Genomic DNA, 20,971 nt, shown 5'->3' with positions numbered 1-20,971 from the left:
TTGGCTGCTGTAGCTGGAACACAAGAGCACATCCAGATTTGGAATCTCTGGGCACAAGTCCAGGGAGAAGGAAAAGCWGCACAAAATCCACCCAGCCAGGTACAGCAATTTTCTGAGGAAAAGCTGTGTGAGAGTAGGGGATGCTCAGCCTGGAGAGGAGAAGGATTCAGGGAGAGCTCAGAGCCCCTTCCAGAGCCAAAGGGGCTCCAGGAGAGCTGGAGAGGGACTTTGGACAAGGGATGGAGGGACAGGACACAGGGAATGACTTCAAACTGACAGAGGGCAGGGATTGGTGGGATATTGGGAAGGAATTGTTCCCTGGGAGGGTGGGGAGGCCCTGGAATAGAATTTCCAGAGAAGCCGTGGCTGCCCCTGGATCCCTGGAAGTGTTCAAGGCCCGGCTGGATGGGTCTTGGAGCACCCTGGGACAGTGGAAGCTGTCCCTGCCATAACAGGGGTTGGAACTGGATGTCCTTTAATGTCCCTTCTCACCCAAACCACTCTGAATTCTGTGACACCTTCAGGGCTGTGCCGCCCCTGCTGTAAATAAGTTTCCTTCCACAGTTCCACAGCATTTGCAGTAAACAAATCCCATACAARCCCATCTCCCAGGACAGCAAACCTTACTGGGAAACGCTGTCCTTCCCTGTTTGCACACTACTTCGGGAAAYATCTTTGTCGTTAATGGATGAAACCCCCTCTGCCAGCAGCTACCCGGAGCTAACACACATTAATTAACGAGCAAGGAAGGGGCTGAAGTTCCCTGTGCAGCTCATCAGCACTCGCTGAAGTTTATGGCTGAATTCCCACTCCAGTAGCTGGAGGGCCCAGGTCATTAATATTCTTATAATTTTTTTTTTTCTTCCTTTTCTTTCTTTTCAGTTCAGTATTCATCCAGGGGGGAAAATTAAGATAAATGCAGAGGAAATGTTTCTAGAATCACTGAATATCCTGAGCAGGAAGGGACCCACAAAGATCACAKATTTACAAACTCATTTCGTATTGTTGAGTCCAAACATAAAATCAACACTGTTTGTTATTGTAGCCGTTCTTATGTCTCAAGCAGTGCTGCCGGACCCTCTTCGGACTCAGCATCTGAAGGCGTTTTCAGACCCCATTTCAGCCAAGAATTCTCTTGAATTCCCAAGAATTCTCGTGAAAACCACAGAAGTGCCCTTGCAGCGACCTTGGAGCCGCGCGTTACGGGCGCCCTTGGCTGCGGCATCCTGTTGGGATGAATGAGCAKCCACGCACGATTCAATTACTGGGGATTTCACTGCGGATCCCCTCGGGGCAGGAATGGGCTGATCGCGTTTTCCTGGCGAGGAAAGAGGCGCTGGGAACCTCCCACGCGAGGATAAGGAGCGGAATCTGGAGATCAGGAGCCGGGAAAAGCAGCCTGGGATGCGCCGCGCCGGCTTTTCCCAGCGGGAAAAGGAGATTTCCAGCGCAGATCGGTTTCAACCTCCCGTTTGGAGGCTGTTCACACTTGCCGAGGATCCTCCTTCCTCGCCGGGGCGTTTGAGCAGCGGTGAATTCCTGATGCCGTGTGACGGTCCCCGCGGGAATTGTCGGATCGCGTTCCGTCGCCGGCAAAGCCGCGGCGGGGCACGGATGCGATTCGCACGACGGCAGAGCCAGCGATCCCTATTTAAACTCTGCCTCACGCCGTTTTCCTTTCAAATCAGATCTGTTCTTCCCCTCTTTTACTCTTTAACCACGTCCGTTTTGTTCGCTGCCCGGTTGATGGGGAAAGGGGGATGTTTGGGGGATCGGTGATTTAAAACGTGTGCGGAAAGGGAGTTCAGCGACGCTGACAGCCCAAATAAATTTCCCTAATCCACAAGCCCTGGGACCCGAATCCTTTTTTTCAGATTCCTTTCCACATGGGCTGAGCTGCTCTGCTTTCTGGGTGCTCCTAACGTGCCTGTTTCTCTGAACTTCAGCTGCTTAACATGAGGATTTCATCACAAAATGGGCCAAATCATCCCCTCCGTGTGGCAATCTCACTCCCATAATTATAGCAGTAGCCCGGATGAATCGGGAGCCTGTTTTTTACAGGGTTAARATGGAGAAAATAAACTCAGTCCTTGGACACTTGTGAATATCCCTGAATCCACCTTAAGCCTTCAGGAGCACCAGCCCAAGGTTTTCCATCTTCAAGCGGGAGAAGGTGTGGGAGGAGCGAGTTTTTGAGTGCTGGGACAATTATCTCAGCTCTGTGATGCYTCCAGTAATGCTAATTTAATGAATGCTCAGGTTAACGACTCTGAGGATCGAAAAATTATTAAATGCTGCTTTTTCAGGCTCCTGGTGGTGAAACACTCCTGGTCAGCAACATTCACCAGATACCTGCTCCTGCTTTTCCATCTAAGCACCGAGTTTCTGGGTTGAAAAAAGATCCCCTAAAAATAGCAGCTTTGCTTCTGTTTCATGTTTCCTGTCATCTCAAAGACGAGTGAAAAGCCAGCTCAACAAATCAGATCTGGCGCTGAATTCCTGCCTTAAACATGTTAATCCTCCCATTAGGAGAGGTGAAAGCAATGATACATTCACTGATAAATAGCTCTGGGTTGTATGAAATCTGTCACTGCCTAAGAAGGTGCTTTGTTCACTGAAGCTGACCAAAAGTGTCATCTTTTCCACTGCGGCCAAAACCNTTTTTTTTTTTTTTTTTTTTTTTTTTTTTTTTTTTTGAGCACCAGGAGCCTTTCTGCCGCCTTTAGTGGGCTTTGGATCAAAAGTGTAATCTCTCCTTTACATTTGTATTCCTGTCTGCAGCACAGCCATTGATCAGAACAAACATTTTCAGCCACGTGAATCTTCCGAGGTGGGAGAAGCTCTGGGGGTGGGAGAACAACTCCTCTGATCCTCTTTAGGATGCACAATCCCTGCGAACCGAGTTGTTGCTGGTTTCATTTTCATGTCGGTCAGCTCTGCACTAATTGGAGGGAACCAGCATGGGAATAACAACACTGGGAATGACAATGGTGCCCATCAGAGCTGCCACGGATGGTTTGGGCAAACATAATTTGTCCAGTTGTTTCCAACTGTCTCTGAAGTGGGAGGAAGGCGGTTGTGGGCACTCTGATGTGCAGGTGTCAAAAATACACCAGATAACACAGGCTCCTCTCACTCAAACCCTTCCAGCACCTTCAGCTCCTCTGTCTCTCCATCCCCTGGCTGGAAAATGGGAGAAGTCAGCCCAAATCCACCCCTTGTGATGTCAGCAGGGTCCATTAGGGACAGCTCAGATGCTTCTGGCCAAGCCCCTGCAGCCCAGACTCCTGTCTCTGACTGTCATTTGCTCAGGGGAGGAGAAGCAAGAGCAGGACGAAGATTTGCAGAGTTGTATTTACATCCCTGTGGTTAATGGCCTCGGAGAGATCTTCATCCAGGAAATTGCCTAATTGCTTTTTGAATCCATTTATCCCTTAGGATAAATACCCACAACATCCTGGTCAGCGACTCCCACGGTTTAATTATCTGATGGATGAAAAAAACACTTCCTTCTCTTTGTTTGAGACCTGACAAGGCCACCTGACATCCCTCCTTCGTGTGTTCGGAGCAGCAGTGACACGAGGACAGCCCTCGACTCCTCTCCTGCTGCCCATGAGGTCAGAAATGCATCACATTCCCATCAGACATCTCCCTTACCCTCCTCACAGCCTTGCTTTGCTATTATTCCCTGCACTGCCAGCAGCTCTTCCCACATCCCAGTTCATCCTTTCTGCTCCATTTTCCTCCTTTTCTAAAATCACTGCTCCTTTCTCAGACAGAGTGGATGGGAATCACACACAGGGAGGCTCCCAGGGGTAGTGCCCCAGCACAACGTGTTTGCTTTGCCACTTTTTCCCATCCTAACAATTCCTGATGCTCTCCTTGCCCTTTTGACCTCCCCAGAGCCTCGAGACAATGTTTTTGAAGGACTACCCATGGTTCTTCTGACATGGTAATAGCCAAATTAGAGCCCATTACAGCCAGGGTACAGCTGGAATTGCTTCTTCACATATCCATTATTTTTTTCTTTATCAATAATGAGCTGCAGCTGCTGTTTCAACCTCCAGTCCCTTGGAATAACAGGACCTGTTGCACCCCTGCCCAGCCAGATTTCTCTTTGACCACATTGAATCATGCTGTGACATTGGCCAACTTGGTCATCTTGGCATTTGCCCTCCTGGAATATCAAAATTCCTTGTGTGGATGCCAACATAGCTCTTCTTTCTCTGTTCAAATCCTTCCTCTGTGTCGTCCAAGCCCTTCCACTTCACGACAGCTCAGTTCCTCCAGGAACCTTTGGTGAGGAATCTCCTTACAAGGGTTTTGGGAATCTCAGAACGTGTCAGATCATTGGACCACAGGCTCTTCCACAGGCTCAGAGACTCCTTCAAAGAATTGGGATTMAAAAAGGGACAGCTTTCCCTCAAAGCTGTCACGGAATGAAAAGCGGCCCCTCTGAGCCAGGGCAAGCTGGGATTCTGTGTTCAGCTGGATCTTGAGATGTTTTGCTCCTCACCAAGCACACAAATCCACACTGGACCCCTAAACTGCTTCAATCTGAGGGAGCAAAAGCTGCGACCCAGAGGAAGAAAGCAGAAGAGACACCTGACATCATCCTCATCATCATCCCATATTCTTGAATCAGGAATTAATTTTTCACAGATTAAAGAATGGAGCCACCAGAGCCTGAATGTGTTCATTTGTCAGCTCACATCATAAAACAATAAAGTGATGAAAGCCCTACAAAATCATGGGCCACAGGAAAAGCCTTCTGGTTCTCGTCAGCCACTCATCAAAAGGCTCTTCAGGAGAAAATCAAAAGGATTGCAAAGCAGAAACACCTCTCCACTCTTTGTTCTGGGTTTTCCCAGGGCACCTCCCTGCTTAAATCTGCCCCTTGGGAAAAAAAAAAAATCCCTCTTCATGGTGGTAGCAATAGTTCAGAGATGGGAAATCCATGACAAGGGTGGGGAGTGGATCACTGTTCAACAGGGTAAGAGGAAACAGCCTCAAGCTACACCACGGGAGGTTTAGATTGAATATCAGGAAAAAAATGACTTTGCTGAAAAGGGCTGTCCAACCCTGGAAATGTTCACCATCCCTGGAAATTTCCAAAAAGATGTGGATGTGGCACCTGGGGACATGGGGCAGGGGTGACCTGGGCAGTGCTGGGGGAATCCTTGGACTTGATGGTCCCAGAGGGCTTTTCCAACCTCAGTGATCCTGTGATTCTATTATTAAAGTACTTCTGTGYAGTTTGCAATAAAATCAGACTGAAATGGGGACAGTTTTGATTCCTGACCCCAGGGAACCTTTGGCTCAYGGGCAGAAGGACCTAAAGCCTCAGAGCTCCTGTGGATGCTCTCCATCCCTACAGACTGCAGCCTGACCATCCTTTTTCCACTTCTGCTCAGGTGTTTTTTTTTGAGCAGCCTCAGGGACTGACCACACTGCCCTGGTTTGTTCTCTTCTCCTTGAATCCATGATAGTTTGGATTTGGATYCTCCTACAAAAACACAATTTTCACTGGCAGGCTTTTTTCCTTAAAAAAAATCCTATTTCACGAGTCTCTCTTTGCAGTTTTGGGGCCACATTGGAACCACCAAAARGATGCAAGAACTTGTGAAAGGATGGCAAATGTGTCAGGCTCCCATTGCAGTCCCTGGGGYGTGGTTTGAGGAGGATGCAGTGGGACACCAGGGGATATCCTGGGGTGTCTAAAAGAGAATTTAAAAATTCTATCCAAATCTATCTCTAAAAAAGAATTAAATGTAGGCAGCTGTCCTGCCTTGGAGCCAAGTGTCTCCCTGCAAGCTGAACACCTTCAGCTCAATTTCATCGCGCGGGGAGCAATAAATTCACACACAGGGATTGATCTCATTTTAACACAGATTTAAAACAGTCTCAGTGACTCCTGACCTGGCCTTGTTTCTCCCTGTTGATGGCAAGATGGAGCTGTAGATGCTGATGGTTATAAAGGAGACATTTGTGAAATCTCTGGAAAACTCCATCCAGGTTTGCACAAAAACTGCTGCTTTTGCTCTCCAGCTCTGTGGGGTGGGAGCCCTGGGCATCTCAGAGGCTCTAAGGAGGGAATGGATTTAACCTGACAGAAAGCAGGGTTAGGTGGGATATTGGGAAGGGGTGAGGGAGCTGGGGGGAGGCCCCAGAGAAGCTGTGGCTGCCCCTGGATCCCTGGAAATGTCCAAAGCCAGGTTTGGGTGGGGCTTGGAGCACCCTGGGACAGTGGAAGGTCAGAATGAGATGAACTTTAACGTCCTTTCCAAACCCAACCACTGTTTGATTTATGGCCAAAATCCACTCCTGCTGCAGAATGTGGGATGGGGGGACACCTGGGACTCACCTGAGCTGGCACCACCCCACTGCTCCTGGGGGTCACAGAGCGATCCCTTCCCCTGGAACCAGAGCAGGGCCCTACTTCATGTGCTGCTGAACTGAACTGTGGGTGACCTGTGACTCCAGCTGAACACACTCTGTCCTAATCACCGCCTCCGAGCCATAATTGGGCCATTTACTGAATTTTGCCCAGGCAGGGAAGGCACTGAAGGAGGCATTTGCTTTGTGAGCCCCTCGTACTCTAATTATTGTTCGAGTTACGGTTGCATCAGAGCCTCACAAAAGATGCTTAAGAAAGCAAGGAATGAGACATCAATTGTGGTTCATGGGGTCATGGAAGAGATGTAGCACATGAAAAAATAATACATAGGCCATCTCCAGTGCCTGTTCTTTAGCACTTGTAGCCCCTGAACATCCATTAATGTTAATGTTTATGACTAAATAGAACTATAAGTCAATTACAGCTCCTGGTAGTGTTAATTCCCAGCCAATCCATATATTTGTCTGCAAAACTGCCAGGGAATTGGGATGGAATAGATTTTTCTTTTTAAGGGCATGGATTTTTTTTTTTTTTTTTAAGTACAAATACATGGGAGCTCTGCTATTCAATCTGCTTGAGTTATCAGAGAAATATGGTCAGTTATCCACAAATTAGACTGGTCTGGCATGAGGGCAGCTGGTGAAATGTCTGAGCCTTTTTATTTGTGGCCTTTCTGTTCATGGAATAGCCTCAAGAACCACCAGGGGAAGTTCAGGGTGAACATCAGAAGGAATTTCTTCCAGTATCCCAGGGTGCTCCAAGTCCTATTCAACCTGGCCTTGGACACTTCCAGGGATGCAGCAACCACAGMTCCTCTGGGAATTCTATTCCAGTGCCTCCCCACCTTCCCATGGAACAATTTCTTCCCAATTTCTTCCCAGTATCCCATCTAAATCTCTCCTCTTCTGGTTTAAAACCACTCCCCTTTGTCCTAACATTCTCTCCCCCATGCAAAATGCTRTTCCCTCCAGCACAGTTCACAGATTTGGATCCAGATGTGGATCAGGTGAACTCATAACCTCAACCAGCAGCTTTCCTGCCTTAGCCTGGCTCTGGATATAAAAACATGTATCCTGATCCTCAGCAAATCCCTGGAAAGTTTAATGTCAGGCTTTTATCTCCTCTATGTCCACAGCTCCTGGGGCCAGAGGTACCGGAACAAACTTTCCATCTCCAGGGCTTGTTCCCTGATCAGGAATCTCTGCCTTGCACGAGTTTCTAATCCTTCCTGGCCTTTCCACAGCGACTCGTGGGTGTCTCCTGATCCAGGCAAAAGCTCCAGGAAGTGCTCCAGGAGACAGCTTCAAGTGGGCACACACCAGCACCGTGCCCACGGCTGCTCTGTATCYGTGTCTGAATTGGGGACGTGAAGGATTTGGGTTTTTTGAAATCTGGCCTCACTTTCATTGGACACAAACCCTGTAATCCTTACAATTGAAGCTTCAGAGGCTGCATTGCCCACAGAGCAGATGGATTGTCCAGTTCTGGGCCCCTCACTGCAAGAAGGATATTGGGAGGCTGGAGCGAGTCCAGGGAAGGGAACGGAGCTGGGGAAGGGGCTGGAGCACCAGGAGAGGCTGAGGGAGCTGGGAAAGGGGCTCAGCCTGGAGAAAAGGGGGATCAGGGGGGACCTTGTGGCTCTGCACAACTCCCTGACAGGAGGGGACAGCCGGGGGTGTCGGGCTCTGCTCCCAGGGAACAGGGACAGGAGGAGAGGGAATGGCCTCCAGCTGTGCCAGGGGAGGTTCAGGTTGAACATAGGAGGAATTTCCTCATGGAAAGGGTGGTCAGGCATTGTAATGGGGCTACCCAGGAAGGTTTGGAGTCCCCATCCCTGAAGGCATCCAAGGAACAACTGGAGGTGGCACTGAGTGCTCTGGGCTGGTGACAAGGTGGGGATTGGTCACAGGTTGGGTTCACTGATCTTGGAGGGCTTTTTCAACCTGAACAATTCTGGGATTCTGTCCAGTGGTCCCTGCTGCAGAAGAACATCAGGCTCAGCCCCATCCTGTCCCAGTCCATGACCAGGCAGCCCACTATGGAGAAGCCACCAGGTTTCTGACCCAGCCTAGAGAGGTCAAAAGTGCCCTCCCTGACTTTGATCAGCACTTCCCAGAAAGCCAGAAATCCATCCAGCAGGAAAACACTTCCCCTCCAGCAAATCAGAAAAATCTGGTGACAAGCCTTGTCACTCATTTCATCCCCAAAAAGCACCACTTCCACCCTCAGCTCTGTTTTTGTCCTGTTCCCTTTATTCCAGTCTACAAAAAAAAAATTCTGCCTGGTCAGAATCCCCCTAAAAACAGGGAGATGTTGGATTTGGAACATTGTCACCCATGCAGTCCTCGTGTGCTTCCACTGCTTGGAAATCTCACAGTCTCCTCTCCTGTTCCGCTGCTCAGACTTGGACATTATTGTGGATCACAACAGCTCCCTCATCAGCATTCTGAATCCAGGAGATTAATTTTGCTGGCAACAAATGCTCCTGCTGTTTCAGCAGCATCATTCACCCCAGAATTGCAGGCTGGGCTGAGCAGTGAGTTCTTTTATCACATTAATGTTATCCCGTGGCAGGTTCCTTTTTAAGGTTTTTTTTTTATTGAATTTAATGGAGGTGAAAGTCACTCCTCAAATGGTTTCAGAGGCAGATGCTCCCTGGCTAATCACAAAATCATTTTGCAAAGCAAATTCCCCTCAACTGCTGCCCACAGTCCTGGTACCCTCTGCCTTTCTGACTGTTCTGGGTGCTGGTTTAGCTCCTTAAGTGAGAAATTCCTACAGGACGGAGCCGTCCATCCACGTTCTGTCCATCCAACCCCCTCTAAACCCATGGACATGTCTAAAATACAGCTGGGTGGGGCTTGGAGCAGCCTGGTCCAGTGGGGGATGTYCCTGCYCATGGCAGGGRGGTGGMACTGGRTGAGATTTAAGGCCCTGTCMATCCCAAACCACTCTGTGATTYCATGAAAACCYAGTGGAGGATGGAAATCTCAGTCCAGAACCAGAGGCTGCAGGAGAGCCCAGCCCTTGCCAGGCTCTCAGAGGAAGATTTGGAAGCTGGATGCTACAAAAGGCAAAGCATTTTTTGGCATCCAAATTTTGTTTGACGCCAGGACAGCGATCCTGGGGGTGGAACATGTCCCAAAGGCACAAGTTCTGAGTAAGTTTTGYCTCATTTGGKTGTGTGTGCCAGCTCCCTGATATCAAATACTGCTCAAATCATAATTTAGCTTGAGAACTCCATCATTTTGTGTCAGCAACACACAGCAATAAAATGTGACTTGTTCTGGTAACCACAGACCAACCAAGCACTTTTAGGTCAGAGCCAGGACCTTACCCAAGAAATGTTGATAGAATCCAAATTAAACACAMCCAATTAAACCTCCCTCCCAATTCTTTTGCCTTGAACCTCCTGAACAGCCACTCCTGTCTCCTCTCAGGCTGTAGCCTGGCTATGAAGCAGACAAATAACGCTGATTCCTTTACCTGGCAGCCTCCTTCTCCTTCTCCCTGCACTGCYTCAGCACACATCACACTCTCCACGAGCTGTGGGATCTGCTCCAGGCACTGCTCCCTGCTGATCAGCTTCACCCGCGTTTTCTGCAGCATGTGGGGCACTGTGGCAAACAGGAAGGGAAGGATCAGCAAACCAGAAGGGAAGGATCAGAAATCCAGATGGGAAGGATCAGCAAACCAGAAGGGAAGGATCAGCAAACCAGAAGGGAAGGATCAGCAAACCCACAAAGCAGCTGGAGGCTGCTCTCAGGAAGGATCTCACCTGGATTTCTACAAAACTTCAAGGCAGTGGGGTCTGGGGCAGAACTCTGAGGTCTTGGGGTCATGGGGGTTACAGGGGATCCCCAAATGTTGGCAAACATGAGCTTGTRCCCCTGAGTTTATCACAGAATCATGGAATGGTTTGGATTGGAAAGGACCTTAAATTCCATCCAGTGCTACCCCTGCCATTGGCAGGGACACCTTCCACCATCCCAAATTGGTCCAAGCCCCACCCAGAATGGCCTTGAACAATTCCAGGGATGCCAGACCACTGGAAAACCCCCAAAAGAATGGATTTTCCTGCTGCTGGTCTCGGGGATGACCTGAGATGAGCTGCACTGCACACCTTGAGTTTCTCACTCATGGGTTTTTTTGGGAACTCAACCTGAGAGGGTCTCCATGGGATGCTGTGCAGGTCCCTGCAGATCAAAGTCCACTGAGCTTTCCCCAGAATTCTAATCTTAGAATTATAGATTCATGGAATTATTTRCATTGAAAACAACCATTAAGATAATGGAATTATTCACCTTGGAAACAACCTTTAAGATCATCAAGATCAACCATTTCACAGCCCTGCCAGRGCCACCACTGCCCCATGTCCCCAAGTGCCACMTCCACAYGGCTTTTAAATCCCTCCAGKGATGGGGACTCCAGCACTGCCCTGGGCAGGTGATCCAATGCCCAGAAACTCTTTCAGGGAATGAATTTTTCCTAATATCCAATTTAACCATTGTTGTCCCTGGAGAGGGCTGCAAGGCCACGCCTCGCCCAGGGGACCAGCTGCATCTTCACAAAGTGGCTCTCRGGATGGCAGCACACAAAGGAAATATCTGCTTTATTCTTCCCTTGGGATGGGAATACAGAAATCCCAGCTGGCACCTGCAAGTGACAAAAAGACTGAAAATGTGCTGGGCTGCTTGGAAACCCCACTGGTTTCACCCACATTTCTATCTAAAAGTGAACCTGAGCTTGAAGGATGAAACTGAGATCTTCAGATCATTTGAGATTCACTCCTTCTTCTGTATTTCACTGAGCTAAATCCTCACAGAACCTTCAGGAAACTGGGACTCGATGGTACATCTAAAAGATGGAAATTTGCCAGGTCCCTTTTCCAGCTGAGATGGTAGCTCCCAAAGATGAAAATACCTTGATGCAGGAACGTCCAGGGAGGTGGAGCCCCTCTGTAATGGAGAGGAGCTGGGAGRGCTGGGGGTGTCCAGCCTGGGGAAGAGAAAGCTCTTGAAAGATTTTAGAGCCCCTTCCAGAGCCTAAAGGGTCTCCAGGACAGCTGGAGAGAGAACTGGGACAAGGGATGGAGGGACAGGACACAGGGAATGCTTCAAATTGACAGAGGGCAGGGATGGATGGGATATTGGGAAGGAATTCTTCCCTGTGAGGTTGGGGAATACCTGGCACAGGGTGCCCAGAGAAGCTGTGGCTGCCCCTGGATCCCTGGAATTGTCGAAGGCCAGGCTGGACAGGGCTTAGAGTAGCCTGGGATAGTGGAAGGTGTCCCTGGCCATGGCAGGGATGGGATGAGATGGTTTTTGAGATCCCTCCCAACCCAAACCATTCCATGATCTGATACCTTTTGGCTTTGCCCATATCCTGCCATCATACCCCCTTCTCATCAGTCTCAGCTTCTGCTGTTTTTTTCTGAAGCCTCTGCCAGACAGAGGGTGGGGTTTGTCAGGGCTGAGCACACTGACATCGATTTTTGGAAGCAGAATCCGTGTCAGCTGAGCCCACACAGTGCCACGAGGTCAATCCCCGGAGTTACTCCATGAATTTTGCACAGAGGAGCTCAAGAGAAACCGTGCAGAGGGACACTGCAGCAGCTCCTCTGCTCTGGGAACAGGTTACCTTGGTGAAATGGGAGAGTTTCACAAATCTAACAGGGTTGTCTGTTACTGTGGCGTGAGGAAAATGAAGCCTAAGAAGACAAATGCAGAATTTCATAGAAAAGACAGCAACACTTTGGAGCAGAAAAGCAAGGATTAAATGGGATATTCCCATAATGCATCCTGGAAAGGACCACTCAGCCTCCAAAGCACCCCCATGCCCTTGTCCTGATTAATTCTTTCCAGTAATGAAACAGCTCATTGGCTGTTCAATGACATTTGATCAGGACAGACATTTGGGGTCAGAGTCAGCGCTGGAACTGCTTCATGAGGGTTTAAACGAGAGCAATTAGMAACAGCAACCTGCAGCTCTAAATGAGTGAAGGGAGGAGTGGCCAGAAACAATGAGACCGTCCTGCTCATGGAGGCCTTAAACCAAAGACAACCCCAGACCTTGGTTTCCCTCAGTCCAGAGCTTTAGACCCAGCGTAACTGGAAATGTCCTGAGCTGGAAGTGACCCACAGGAATCCCACAAGGTGAGAAATGTCCAAGGCCAGGTTGGACACTGGGGCTTGGAGCACCCTGGGACAGTGGAAGGTGTCCCTGCCCATGGCAGGGTGTGGGGGACCGGATGATCTTTAAGGTCCCTTCTAACCTAAATTATTTTAGGATTCTGATTCTGATTCTATTTTAGGTGGTGAGAGAAGTGTTTAAGAGCTATCCAGAAAATGCTGCTTATGAAAACCCCTCAGTCTTATAATTAATCCAAATTAATTCCTTGCAAGCAAATGATAAAGCAAAAGGAAAGAGATTTTTTTCCCTCTCTTAGAGGGTGCTTTTTTCTGCATTGCTGAGAGTTCCATATCCCACCCCAGGCTGGGGCTGAGCTGATCCTTCACCCCACACGTGATCCTTTCTTGGATCACATTTGTAAAATGTGTTCTGCTGCTCACAAGGAGGTTTCAGCTTTTCTTGGAAGCGACGGGGAAGGAGAGAGGCAGCAAAGTCCCCTTCATGTCCCACCTTTGCACAAAAGCACCTGCAATTTGCAGCGATGATCAAACCCAGTGAATGTGCAGGGATGATCTTTAAGGTCCCTTCCAACTTTAATATTCTATGGTTCTGTGCTAATTTACCGATCAGGGTGGAGCTTGTCTTAATCTGAGTGCCATGAAGAGGCACAAAATTTGGAAGTTTTGCCAAAATAGGTCCCAGGATTTGCTCTGGGAGGCTGTGGGGGACGGGTTCTGGGTGGATGTGCAGAGGTTGTGGGGGTCTGGATGGGTTACCCAGGATGGTGGGCACTGGAACTTAGTCTGGGAACTTCCTTGTGGAAGAGAAATCCACTTTCAATGGACAAATCCCATTTTCCATCAGCAAATTCTTCTCCCCTAGCACCTCACCTGCACTCGTGCTCGCCCAGTCGGCAGCCCAGCAGTGCTGCCACGTGTCCATGTCRCACACAAAGGGCAAGCAGACGGGGATTTTCTCCTTGCTGAACTCGATGGGGTGGCTGAGCAGGATCAGGGCAATGTCATTCTGCAGGCTGGTGCTGTTGAACTCCTCGTGCAGGATCAAGCTGTCAGGGTTGTGCTCCTCCAGTGGGAGGCTGAGGTCCACTCCCCCCACRGCCACCGTCAGATCTGATGGCCTTAAAAACAAAACAGGAGTGGAGATATGACCAACAGGAAGGATTTGGGTTATAAAGGTTGGTGCATCTTCCCCCTGAGCAGGGCAGGGTGATGGCTCCGGCAGCTCAGCTGTAAATATCCCAGGAATTTACYCTCACTCCTAGGCAGGGATAATTTCCAGGGCAGCGAGGTGCAGAGGTAGAACATGAATACAGCCATGTTATAAAAAACCCAGGCACTGCCAAGCAGATGGAATGGGCTGGATCTCTCGGATCCTTGTGCCCAGGGCTGGCTGCTCGGACCCTGCTGTCCCCAGCCAGCTGCTCCAGGTCATTTGTCACCAAGCAGTCTCGGCTCTCGGACCCACCACATTTTGGAAGGGGCTCACACAGGGCTGGACTCTGCCCTGGGCATTGTGTGGAGCTGATTTATCCAGAACTCAGTRGTTTAAAATCAGCGTCTCCATGAGGTGGAGGTGTTTGCTGTGTGAAAGCAAAGGTAATTTGGGGGTTACAGTGAGCTAGAATGGAACACGTCACCTTTTACAAGGTGCAGATGCACCAGAAATGCTTGAGGCCACCAGAACAGCATCAGAGGCCTTTATCCAAGGCTGCTCAGGGATYATCCAACCCCTCAAAGTATTCCACTTCTGCTTCCCCTGGTTATGCAGATTTTCATACATTTCTGCGTCCAAAACTGGGCCTGTTTCCCCTGACGGAGACACCCCCCATTCTCAGGCCTCAGCCCCACAAATAACCCCGAAGAGATGAACATCCTGCACCCACCAGGAGCAACGCCAGCCCCTCTCTTTGCCTGGGCTGCCCTCCCTCCCCTGGGGCACTCACAGCTCCTCGGTGAAGCAGTGGGCCGCCGTCAGGATCCAGAGCGCGCTGATGATGGTGCCGCCGCAGATRTGCTTCCCTTGGCTGCGGATGCTGACGTGCCACGGGAACTCGCCGGGCCTGGCGCGGGTCCCGGCCCCAAGCCTCTTGCCAGTCGTCTGGAAGGACTCGTAGGACGGGCGGAGGCCGCACTCTGGGTGCAAAACGGGATGTTTTGGGTACGTTCAGCAGCGCCACAGCCTGAGCTGCGGAGCTGAGGGGGCAGGGCTTCCCTGAGCACGGGCCTAGAAATATTCAGAGTCGTTGAAATGTGGAATCACAGAGCAGTTGGGGTTGGAAGGGATCTTAAAAATCCATTTTCAACGTCATTCCATGGGCAGGGACACCTTCCACCATCCCTATCCAGCCTGGCCTTGGACACTTCCAGCCACAGTTTATCTGGGAAACCTTTTCCAGGGCCTCCCAGGGAACAATTCCTGCCCAATATCCCATCCATCCCTGTCCTCTGTCATTTTGAAGCCATTCCCTGTGTCCTGTCCCTCCATCCCTTGTCTCCAGTCCCTCTCCAGCTCTCCTGGAGCTCCTTTAGGCCCTGGAAGGGGCACTGAGCTCTCTCTGGATCCTTCTCCTCTCCAGGTGAGCCCCTGAGAGATGGACCCCCATCTGGAGCCAGAGCAGAGGGGCTCCACCCTTGGAGCAGCCCCAGGGCCTCCTCCAGCTCCACATCCTTCTGATTTTGGACCCAGATCTGGAGGCAGCTCTGCAGGTGAGGTCTCAGCAGAGTAAAGGCTGAGGATTCCCTCCCTGGACCTGCTGTTTGATCTCTCCCAAAGTCCCTGACATCCCTGTCACCTCCCCAAAGCTAAGCTCTGCCAAACGCTGCCTGGGCGTTGACCATTGACCATTTCCCACAGGGAGGTGGGATCAAATCCTTGTTTAGGGGCTGGGAGGTGCATCAGGCTGCAGCACACACAGTCCTTTCCCACCCAAAAAATTCCATGATTCCATGATTGCAGGAGAAAGTGGTATTTCCGACAAAGGGCAATTTTTAAAAATTGCTCAGCAGCAGCAAAGAGCCCAGGCCTGTTCCACTCACCCACAAAGGAATATCCCTCGGGATCTCCAGCTTCTCTGGGCTGAGAATGCTGGAAAACAAAATCTGCCTGGACACTGCTGGTCAGGGAAGCTAAACAGGAGAGGGCGAGCAGCAGCATCTCAGTCCATCCTGGATGAGAACTCTCCCACAGCTCTCAGAGCAGCGATGTCTCTGCAGACACCTGGGGACATCGCCGTGTTCCACATCAACACAACCCAGGGTGACATCACAGCTCCCCCTCGTTCCTGTTGGGGCAGCAGTTGGGTTCTCCTTCCTAAGGCAGAAAGTTCACTCAGGGATTGACAAAATGTTTGTGGTTTCCTTCAGCTCTGACAGGGACAGGGTAGGAGTGAATTCCTGTCTGTATTCTGGACTGGTATCACAGGATACAGCACTGGTGGATTTCAGGAGCTGRGAGCTGGAGCCTGGCAAAATCTTCAACCACTTTTGATGACCTCAGGTGCAACTCCTCCATCAGCTTCCTTCTTAAACTCTGAGAAATTCTGAAGCCTATCAGCATTTCCTGTTAATTTTCTCATTTCCTATTAATTTTCTCTCCAGTTAGACCGTGCCTGGGGTATTAATTTCATGTACTTAAACAGGACCAGGAGAGCTGTCCCATCCCTGGAAGTGTCCAAGGCCAGGTTAGACTTGGACAGGGTTTGGAGTACCCTGGGATGGTGAAAGGTGTCCCTGCTCATGGCAGGGGGTGGAACTGGATGTTCTTCAAGGTCCCTTCCCRCCCAAAAAATTCCATGATTCCATGACTGCAGGAGAAAGTGGCATTTCTGTCAAAGGGCAATTTTCAAAAATGGCCAAATCAAAATTATCAAATCAAAATCAAATCAAAGATGCCAGTAAATCATTCTGTGCTAGCCAAATATTTTGATGTGGCCAATTGCAGCACCGATGGACCCATTATGCTGATTTTTAGACCAACACATCATCATTTCCATCAGCACAGGACTTAAAAAAACTCCTCAGCCAGGCTCAGATTCGAGCGTATCTATAATAAAAGCTTTTCCCAAAGATTTTCCAGCTTGTTTCAAAACAATAACTGCAGCAYGGAGTAGGAGGGGAAGGAGGGGAGAGGAAGGGAACCAAGAGACGTTTTATGAGCCCCCAGATGATTCAGCATCTGAAATGTTTTGCCTTGGAGCACACCAGGAGTTATCCCACAGAGTCTGGATTTGTGGAGGCATTTCACAATGAGAAGGATGAGGGTAAGAGTTGATTTCCCCCTGTTCTTTGCTTCTCTGTCACCTCATGCCAAAGAAATGAGACAGAAGTGCTGGTTTCCTTGGCAGTGAGCACTGGAACAACTCCATGGCAGGACAGGCTAAGGACAGGATCAGTTACCACAGCAACAAAAATCCTGAGTGCGGTGTGGGCGCATTTTGGGGCATCTCCAGAAAGAGCCTAACAGGGCAATCCTGCCTGAGGCAGCTCCTGTAAGCCCAGCCCAGGTGTAAATCTGCCAAAAGAACAGGTTTCCTCTGGATTTTGAGACTGGGGTGAACTCAGCATTAGCTGAGGAGTGAGGGAAGATGTGGAGCTAATTTCTCTGGCACAGATTTACCACCCAGGGCTGCAGCACGGGATTTACAGTCCCAAAAACTGACTTTGTGGGGCACATTTCCACTCCTTCCAAGYTTGCAGCCTGATCTGATCTGCTGGGTAGGAACAGGAAGATGCTCAGGGAGCTGATTTGGGCCTTTCTGAGCTTAAAAGCTGAGTTGGAGAGCAGGAAACATCAAACCAAGCCATGGAGAGCTATGGAGACGCTGTGGGTTTGTGTTTGTGGGTCCCACCATCTGTCCCTCAAAAACTGGCTCACTCCTTGTGCTCTGGACCTGTAGGATCCTATCTCCATATGGGACAAACCCTGCACCCCTCCATCCTTTCTCTGCACTTGGAGAACCCCATCAATAAACCCAAAATTGATTTTATTTTTCCCCTTCCTGGCTGTCCTACTCCTTTGATTGCACATTCACTGGAGACTGCCCCAAGTTATGTTGGCCACGAGTCTGCTCTTGGTGGGGGCTCCTCAAGTTATTAAAGTACAAATAATTAATCATGGGGATAATTCTACTCCTCTGTGCTGTCATGCCTGGTGATACTGATTTAAAAGCCGTGGTGTTTAATTAGCAGACTGCAGCATTTTATAATATTTGATAATTTTTTTTTTTTTTAGATCTACCCAGATATCTGCTTGGAACACATCACAGAGAACACCATTCTTTTCTTTTCTGTACTTTATTGCAGAGCAGGAAACAAAACCAATYTATTTTTGTGTTCATTCACTTGTTGGAACTGCCAAAAAGAAGCATCAAATTGCAATTTTGACTTTTTCTGGCTAAATTTATTTCAGAAAATAGGCACTAAGGTGGTACTAAATGCTGTGAAAGCGGAGTTGTGGTGGGAGAATCACTGATTTGATCAATACATCATTCCCAAAGGATTCCAGGCTTKTGACAGGTCAAGAGCCCAACCATGTCCCAGTCAAGCTCTGGTAATACCAGCAAATTAATTAACTCAAGAAAATCACCAAGTCCAAAGGCATTGGAAATGCAAAGCAGCTACAGGYGCAACCACCTCCAAATTCACCTTTTTGACAGCATTTCAAGCCAAACTTYTGGAAGTTTGGATCTCTTCCCACCTCCCCAGATAACAAGGAAACCCCAGGAGCTGCACAGAGCGAGAAGCTGTGATGGGAGCAATTCCTGCCGCTACTTTGGCTTTTAACGTCAATGAACAGGAAACTKTTCCAATTATGGAAATTGTCCCCAGCAGATCCCCAAATCTTTATCCACGGATGCCGTGCTGGAACTGGGATTCCTGTTTTTTTCCAAGCTCCCTGTGGTGAAGTGGAGGTGGTGGAGCAAGCACAGGGGGTTATTTCCTGATGCCAATGGGGCAGGACACCCCTGTCCCCCCCATGCCACAGTAGCCACCAGGATTCTTGCTGAGGTATTGCTGGTGATATTCCTCGGCGTAATAAAACTCGGGAGCCTCCCGGATTTCCGTCGTGATGGGGCCGAAGCCTCCCTCCGTCAACACCTGTCAGGAGAAACCATGAAAAAGACATTAGTGGTTTGTTGGCACAGGAATGGCTTTGGKATTCCTCCCTGAAGGAGCCACAGGCATCTCTCAGTGCTTGGATCACATTCCCAAAACATCCCTGAAAGCCCTTTATCTCTGCTCTTGTAGTGTTTTTCTTGGAGATATTGTGGTCATGGAGAATGAGTGAACCACTCCCTTTTAATGGCTTGTTTGTTTAATTTGCCATGTCCACATGAATAATTTTAATAAATTGCGATTATTCTCTTTATTAACCCAGGCAGGGATATGGAGCCATCAATGAAAGTGGAAAACAACGGGAGAGCACACTCAGATCCACCTTGGGAAGCTGCAGCATCCAGGAACCATCCCCTGGAAGGTGCCTCAGCTTCAAAATGCACCCCCAATGTCCTTCTCCAAGAAGAATTTCTGAGTGAAATTTCAACCCCAAGAATGTCCTTGGGAAATCAGAGCATTTGAGCTTTTTTTTTTTTTTTTCCCCACAAGAGTCACTGCAAACTCATTCTTCAAAGAGGAAAGTTCCATCTTGACCAGAAAGTTTTAAGTTTTAAGGCAAATAATGSCTCATTTTGGAAAGATCTGCCAATACGTGGACCAGGAGCAATAATCACTTGGCAGGAAGAGAAGATGGAATGTGGGTGGGGATTTTAAATTAGACTTTAATTGCTTTCTGATATCCYCCTAACTGAATTTGAAACTCCTGAGAGGTTTCTGACAGAGGGAATTTCTTTTTAAGATGAATTGCTGTGACATTTTCCCTGCTGCATTGTCCTTTCCTAAGGAAACTGGTAAACAGCAACATTTTGGAGCCAATTCTCTTCTCAGTGGTGACATAACCCGTGCCCTGAAGTCCGTGCTAAAACCTAATGAGCACTTTAATTAATGGCAGACTCCTGWTGCAAAGTGTGTTTGTAAATACTGGATGGAGATAGAATTGATTGAAGGGTCAGCATTTAGGATTCCCAGACAAATATTTGTTAYGTCATCACCCTAATAAATAAATAAAGCAAATAAGGGGAAATCATCACATGGAATCACAAAACTCTGAATTTGCTTAAGTCATCAAGTCCATATTCTATCATCATGATGGAATACATGATGGTAGTCTTGATCCCAAAAAACACTGTTTATGGAAGATCTATGGGATGGAGATCCTCATTCCAGTATTTTCCATCCTGTTAGAGAGTCTGTCCTAACAGTTAAAACTTTTATTTAAACCCAGTATTGTGGGTTTACTCGTCATGGGCCTGGAAAGAAAATAATTCCCTTTCTCTTTACATCTGCAGACTCAGAGGCTGGGGAGARAGAAGGATGACAAATAATGGACTTAATTAACAGGTGATTATTTAGGACAAAAAGCCTTCAAACTTCCCACATCAGGTTTTCCCAGATCCTGCCCCTGACCACAGCCTGACAGCAGCTCCTGGGCTTTGGAGAGCATTAGTCTGATTTATCCCCATAATTTCCCTGTCTAGAGGACACATTCTGCTCTGTTCAGTCTTTGCTCAGGAATGAAGTAACAAGATGGACACAAAACCTGTGATTGACCTGTCTGGAGAGCCCTGAGTTCCCAACTCTGCATCGGAATTTTCAGTGCAACAAGAAAGATGATGCTGACTCATTAATTCCTTGGTTTTGAACACTGCAGGATCCCAAGCCAAATTTCTCAGGAATCTGGCCTTGCCTCCTCATGTACAATCATCAAATAGCTTTTTCCATCTTTGGGGCAGGCTTTGTCCCAAGGGAATCAGGTTATTTACCCATCAGACGTGTAAGTGAAGAAGATAAAACATGTGAAGGTTTGTGCCACAACACCTCAACAGCACCCAACACAAAGAGGTGTCAACACAACTGCTTTTACCAAGCACTGTTTCATTTTCTAACCTTCCCAGCACAGAAAAAAAAAACTCTTTGGAATTTCTTTGCTGCAGAAGGATGGCACAAACTCCGCCACCGTGGGCATTACTCATTTACCTGCTGCAGCAAATGCAGCCAAAATTGGCCTCTCCCCCTTCCCTGAGTCATGAGGATGCTGCTGGAGGGGGAGAGACTTTCCCACCGTGCAAAACAGTGTTTGCTTTGTTAAAAACAGATTTTTAACCTGGGACTTTTCCATCATTGGCCTCATTTTGTCAGCTGGGAAATCCATTCTGTTTGATGAGGCACCACAAGAGGGCATAAACATCATTTATCCCCTCCCGAATCGCTCCCAGACCATTAAAACCTGAATAAAGCAGAACCCAAGACGACTCCTGACCTTGCACTTTGGTCCTGTTGTYAGGAGCAGTGGGAACCTCAGGCTATG

The 20,971-nt window shown here is 48.7% G+C and overlaps 2 protein-coding genes across 2 annotated transcripts in view; both read right to left on the bottom strand.

The window, feature by feature from the left end:
- LOC130580680 (serine protease 55-like) overlaps positions 1 to 15,703 on the bottom strand; it is a 17,015-nt gene extending 1,312 nt beyond the window's left edge. The window contains exons 1-5 of the mRNA XM_057378328.1: positions 15,644 to 15,703; positions 14,493 to 14,680; positions 13,420 to 13,667; positions 10,952 to 10,960; positions 9,884 to 10,014 (exon numbers count right to left, since the gene is read on the bottom strand). Of these exons, the coding sequence (XP_057234311.1) occupies positions 9,884 to 10,014; positions 10,952 to 10,960; positions 13,420 to 13,667; positions 14,493 to 14,680; positions 15,644 to 15,703 (636 nt within the window). The remainder of the gene's footprint in view (positions 1 to 9,883; positions 10,015 to 10,951; positions 10,961 to 13,419; positions 13,668 to 14,492; positions 14,681 to 15,643) is intronic.
- A 2,128-nt stretch (positions 15,704 to 17,831) lies between these two features.
- MSRA (methionine sulfoxide reductase A) overlaps positions 17,832 to 20,971 on the bottom strand; it is a 232,551-nt gene continuing 229,411 nt past the window's right edge. Inside the window, exon 6 of the mRNA XM_057378335.1 lies at positions 17,832 to 18,645. Within this exon, the coding sequence (XP_057234318.1) occupies positions 18,481 to 18,645 (165 nt within the window). The 3' untranslated portion in view covers positions 17,832 to 18,480. The remainder of the gene's footprint in view (positions 18,646 to 20,971) is intronic.

Source organism: Malurus melanocephalus, unplaced genomic scaffold (genome assembly GCF_030028575.1).
Source record: "Malurus melanocephalus ecotype Western Australia unplaced genomic scaffold, MMel_1.1 scaffold_354, whole genome shotgun sequence".
Lineage (NCBI taxonomy): Eukaryota > Metazoa > Chordata > Aves > Passeriformes > Maluridae > Malurus > Malurus melanocephalus.
This window is presented reverse-complemented; position numbering and strand designations above follow the sequence as displayed.